This window comes from Carassius gibelio, chromosome B19 (assembly GCF_023724105.1).
Source record: "Carassius gibelio isolate Cgi1373 ecotype wild population from Czech Republic chromosome B19, carGib1.2-hapl.c, whole genome shotgun sequence".
Lineage (NCBI taxonomy): Eukaryota > Metazoa > Chordata > Actinopteri > Cypriniformes > Cyprinidae > Carassius > Carassius gibelio.
This window is the reverse complement of record NC_068414.1, coordinates 31639972-31645532: the sequence shown is the minus strand read 5'-3', so window position 1 is coordinate 31645532 and position 5561 is coordinate 31639972. Positions and strand designations below refer to the sequence as shown.

The 5561-nt window shown below is 38.0% G+C and overlaps 1 protein-coding gene across 1 annotated transcript; it reads right to left on the bottom strand.

The window, feature by feature from the left end:
- Positions 1-3793: 3793 nt before the first annotated feature.
- On the bottom strand, positions 3794-5229 carry LOC127979506 (4-galactosyl-N-acetylglucosaminide 3-alpha-L-fucosyltransferase 9-like). The gene has a single exon (XM_052585017.1). It carries the CDS (start codon positions 5207-5209, stop codon positions 4136-4138), a length of 1074 nt encoding a protein of 357 aa, XP_052440977.1. The 5' UTR covers positions 5210-5229; the 3' UTR covers positions 3794-4135.
- Positions 5230-5561: the final 332 nt, after the last annotated feature.

Sequence of the window (5561 nt, the reverse complement as noted above, 5' to 3'; positions counted from 1 at the left end):
CAAACTAAGCTTGACGACGTCAGCAACCTGTCTGCCAGATGTAAATCTTCTAGTAGCTGTGCGTGCAAACTGCCATCGTTAATCTTGCAGAGACGGCGAGCTTGAGCGGGGAGTTCTTTGTCGTGAGTGAGCAGGAGTAAGTATTCTGATTAATTATTTTGTATAGTATTTTAAAATGTAACGCCAGTACGCCATATTAAGTTAATTGCCTGTGAGCTTCTCCTCCTGTCTGTACGGTAATGCGACAGAGAGACGAGTGGTTATGATGCAATCGTTAGCCTATTTTTACAAAAACTGTTTCTACGGGACCATAATGTAACATAGAAGGTAATGGAGCCCTTTATATATGGTCGTGAATCTTTAGATATAAATAATGGACAAATGGAGTCTTTAAACTCCTCAGATGTAAAGTTATTCACTGTCAAAGTGACGCCAAAATGAATGGGAGGTCAATGGGATGCTAACGCAAGTGAAGTTCTGCTACAAACTACAGTACCGCCACCTACCGATTGGAGTAAACCATTCCATTTGTATATAAACCAATCTCATACACTTTAACTAATTAGATCTGACTTGTTTCAGAGCCAGTTGCATTTACATCCTATTCATAATGTTTAACTGATTAAATCTAATAGTTTTGACAGGTAATACAAGAACAAGGACCACAAGATTCAGGAACAGCTTTTTCCCTAAAGCTGTCTCCTTGCTGAACTCTGCCCTCTGACACCCCTCAACACCCCACACACCACACATAGACTCCTCCCCCTCTTCAACACTCTGATTTATTTATTTATTTATTCACAACAAGCAAAAAACAGTAACTTATTACTTGCACTACTGTCTGTTCATCCAGTAACACTGTATAATCCATTTGCACACTGAAATATTTTCTATGCACTTTACTGTCCAATTCAATACTGTAAATTATGTTCATAGTTCTGCCTATAGTGTACATACACTTTTACATAGCCCATCTGTATAGTATGTTCATAGTACACCTATCTGTATATCGTGCTTATAGTATTTAATATCTGTAAATTATGTCCATAATACTTACCTGTATAGTTATTGTACATATTATAGACCTTTATTCTGTACTTACTGCTTATTGCACTTCTTGATGTTTGTCGTCAGCCATTCTTGCTCTGTCTGCACAACATGCATGAACGTGCTGATGAGTATCCTGTAGTATCCTGTCTGCGCGAACAGGGAGCACAGAGATATGCAAATACATAAGTTGACAGAGCGTTTTGATTAAATGAACATTTCTTGGTCCTACACCCTCCAAAGGATAAATACATTTATCATTGGGATGCAATGCTATCAGGATGTAAGAGAGTTTCAACCAGCAGAACAAAAAATATTTGTGAAGACAATCCCTTATTGCACCATAATCCAAATCAAAACATCACCAAAGAAAAGGTTATTTCAAGTAATTCAGCTCTGACTGGATCATGCTGGTTTATGAGACCAACCTGCATGAACCAGGAACTTTACATAATTTATAGTCTAGTCGTGAATGTGGTTAGATGCTAACTGCATTTCGTTGCCTTGTACCTACATGTGCAGTGACAATAAAGTTTAATCTAATCTAATCTAATAGATTTATATTAATGGATCATTAACAGTGTCCAATAAGGGATTGTCTTCACAAATATTTTTTGTTATGCTGGTTGAAACTCTCTTACATCCTGATAGCATTGCATCCCAATGATAAATGTATTTATCCTTTGGAGGGTGTAGGACCAAGAAATGTTAATTTAATCAAAACGCTCTGTCAACTTATGTATTTGCATATCTCTGTGCTCCCTGTTCGCGCAGACAGGATACTACAGGATACTCATCAGCATGTTCATGCATGTTGTGCAGACAGAGCAAGAATGGCTGACAAACATCAACAATCCCATCTTCCTTCCTGTTATTGTAGTACTTTTACTAACTGTAATATAAAGTTTTTATTTTATACACATGATGCATATTTTGCATGTCTCTCTTAGTTAACGAACCTGATTCAGATAACCATGCTTGTTAGAAGTGAGCTACGTGCATACATTTTTTTCCGATTGACTTGGTCCTTACACAATGTTCTTTGCTCCTTACTCCCTGAGCAAGGAAGGTTTACTTCCTGTATTTCCTCTTAGAGAAGACAATAGTTTAACAAATGATCCAGTCTAAATAGAGTGCTGCAGTGATGAGGTATTTTTCTAGGCCTTACCGGAAGATTGCATCATGTTAAGATGGCATCCATATCTACAGTTCCATCCATATCTAATTAGATCTGTGACCAGGCTTATGATTCTTACGTGTTTGTCCATTATGATAATCTTCACAAATGAATGCAACTTTTATGAATTTTAAAGGCCTTAATAAAAAAGTTAAAACTAAATGTACGCTATAAACGGACTACACAATAGTCATGACTTCAATGTTCAATGTCACTGTTAAACTTCTGACAGCCCTTTCAGTCTTTGTTTAAAAAATATTTCCTGAAAGGTTGGGTGTAAATAATTTGCAAGTGTGATTACAAATGAGGCTATAAAAGGGGACTTTTTTTTACCTCTAATGTCCCATTTAACCACCCTGTTAGCAACAGCAATTTGAAGACAAGTAGGTCAAAATCACAAGGGGTATTACTAATGTATTTTATGTCATAGAATAAAATGTGTAAACAAATGTGGTAGCGTCAAACTCTCGTCCAAATATCTAGTAGGCAAAAAACACATGAAAAAGTGACATGACATACAGCCAAGTATGGTGACCCGAACTCAGCATTTGTGCTCTGCTTTTAACCCATCCAAAGTGCACACACACACACAGCACTGAACACACACCCAGAAGCAGTCAGCAGCCATTTATGCTGCGGCGCCCGGGGAGCAGTTGGGAGTTCAATGCCTTGCTCAAGGGCACCTAAGTCATGGTATTGAGGGTGGAGAGAGCACTGTACATGCACTCCCCCCACATACAATTCCTGCCGGCCCGGGACTCGAACTCACAACCCTTCAATTGCGAGTCCCACTCTCTAACCATTAGGCCACAACTTCCCCTCAAAGTATGGTGCATAGATTAAAAATATACAAGGATACAAAGATGAAAGAGATCCACACTTGTCCAAAATGCAGCTCAAAAAGCTATCTTACATTTATTGTTTAGAGGTCACAAAAATTGTGAAAAGAAGTGCACAGGTACAAGTGCAAATCGTTTTCTGTTATTAACTCTTCCTCAGTGGAATGTTCTACCAAGCAACACCTGCGCTAATTAAAACACGTACCCCAATATCACAAAGATCTTTAAACATATACACATATATCAAATCTATAACAAAATACAGCAAACACTTTAATTAATTTTTTTTATTGCCTCCCTGACTCAAATGTTGCCTCGATAATAATAATGTTATTAGTTTCTGTATCATCAAATCATATTGTATAAGTTTAAATTCCCTGTTGAAGTGGATTGACAGGTGAACTTACAAAACAATTTACACTTTATTAATGTGTTTTATTCTTCATCTGTGGTATAATGTTAATTACAACAAAATAATAATAATATTTAATTTTATCCTGCAGTCTGCAGAAAATAACAAAGGTTGTTCAGAACTGTGTTCCGAAGACGAACAAAGCTTTAATGGGTTTGGAACGACATGGGGGTAAGTGAATAATGACAATATTTTCATTTTGGGGTGGAGTATCCCTTTAAGGTAGTTATTTGCAGGTTATGACATTACAAGTTATTTGTGGCTGTTGGTTAATGCCCATTTTAAATCCAAAGGAGGTGAAAAGTCTCTCTACTCATGACCAGGGGCGTAGCAGCAGCTTTAAAAAGAGGTGATTCTGTCCCCCATGCTTTGTTTGACCCACCACCGATATTTCCGCCAGTGTTCTCTGGTTTGTTTATTTAGATTTGAGTGAACTAGCATTCAGCCAATCAAAGAAGAATAATCTCTTGGGCGCATCTGTCATGAGCTTCAAATCTCCTGTTGGGCTCGCAATTTCACTTTGCTCTGGCCATTGAGGGTCACATCACCTGACAGCTGTACCCCCCCCCCCCACACACACACACACAGTCTTTTAAAATGCCTGCTACGCTCCTGCTCATGACTTACCTCACCATTCACTGAGCATCTGTTATAGTGCCATCAACCCCAGAACCATTTGTTGAGATCTTTGACCACTTTGTAGTGCTTATTCCTTCTAATATGATCACAAATCCAACAGGCATGTTCAAGACCAAAGTATGTTGGCTTTGAAACAAAATGTTCTCTCCAGGTGAAGTACTGCATATACAGGTCCTCGTTTTGGTCGAGGTGTTTCAGATGATCGGCCAGTTCTTTTGGGGATGGAAAGTCATCCACATGAATGAAGGCTTTACTTGGTATGAACAGCTCATAGTTTTCTCTGGGCGGGCCAATAACAACAGGAACGGTACCAAGCCCTAGAGGATTGAACAGCTTCTCTGTCACATAGTCTCTATGAATGGAATTCTCAAAAGACAGGTAGAATTTGCAACTAGACACTAAACTGGAATACTCCTTATCATTAACTGGTTTGTTGAAGTGCCCGCCATAAGTTGACACGTCAATGAATTTCACTAACTCATTATAATAATGTGATCGCTTAAGGTTTGGGCTATAGTGACTTACTACCCAACAAACTAATTTGTCCTTCTTTGGGATAGTATATTTTTTCTCTTCCTCTGTGCTTTCTGTGATCCTACCATAAGGTACTGGAATATCCGAGTCCCAGCGGTAGCTTGAAGTCAGATTAAATAGTTCCTTTAGCAAGGGAATTTGATTTGTATATGTTGGAGACTCCATATTCCACCATACCCACTTCTGTAAAGCTGGTCGTGGGAGTTGTGGTATGTTGGATAAATCCCCACTAATATCTCTATGATGGATCATTACCCCATGTGATTGGTTAAATAGACCTCTGTCATCCGTTAAATGGCAGCCATGGATACCGAAAGCCGAACTGCAGGGTCTTAAATTAAAACTGACGCCAAAAGGCCACATCCAGATTAACACAATGGTGTCTGGTTCTTCTTTCTCTTTAGATGTTGCTATCGGATCTTGGTCCAAGGGGATGTCTGGGCTGCACTTGTAGTTATGCATCTTAAGAACGCTGAGGCAATTTTCTGTGTTATTTATCTGGACATGAGCACCAGTGAATTTGCTGAAAAAGTTTTTGGTTGAGTCGTGGTACAGGTACATGTAGATTGTAAGAAATGCCATCAAAAATATGGCGATTGTAATGTTCTTAGTGGTTTTTGAAATAGTTGTTTTGTCCATCACTAATGTAGAGAAAAAGATGTAAAAATGGATTAATATCTGGTTAAAAATATGTGACTCTGGACAACAAAACCAGTCATAAGGATCTTTTTTTAGTTAATTTATTTTTATTAATAAGTGTTCTATTTGTTTGTTAGGAGAGGACAATATTTGGCAGAGATATAACTATTTGAAAATGTGCAAAAAACTGGTGCAAAAAAATCTCGATGTTGAGAAAATCGCCTTTAAAATTGTCCAAATGAAGTCTTAGCAATATTACTAATCAAAAAAAAAA

Excerpts from the sequence above, each read along its gene's own strand:
- LOC127979506 (XM_052585017.1), bottom strand. The coding sequence starts at position 5,209 with ATGTACCTGTACCACGACTCAACCAAAAACTTTTTCAGCAAATTCACT.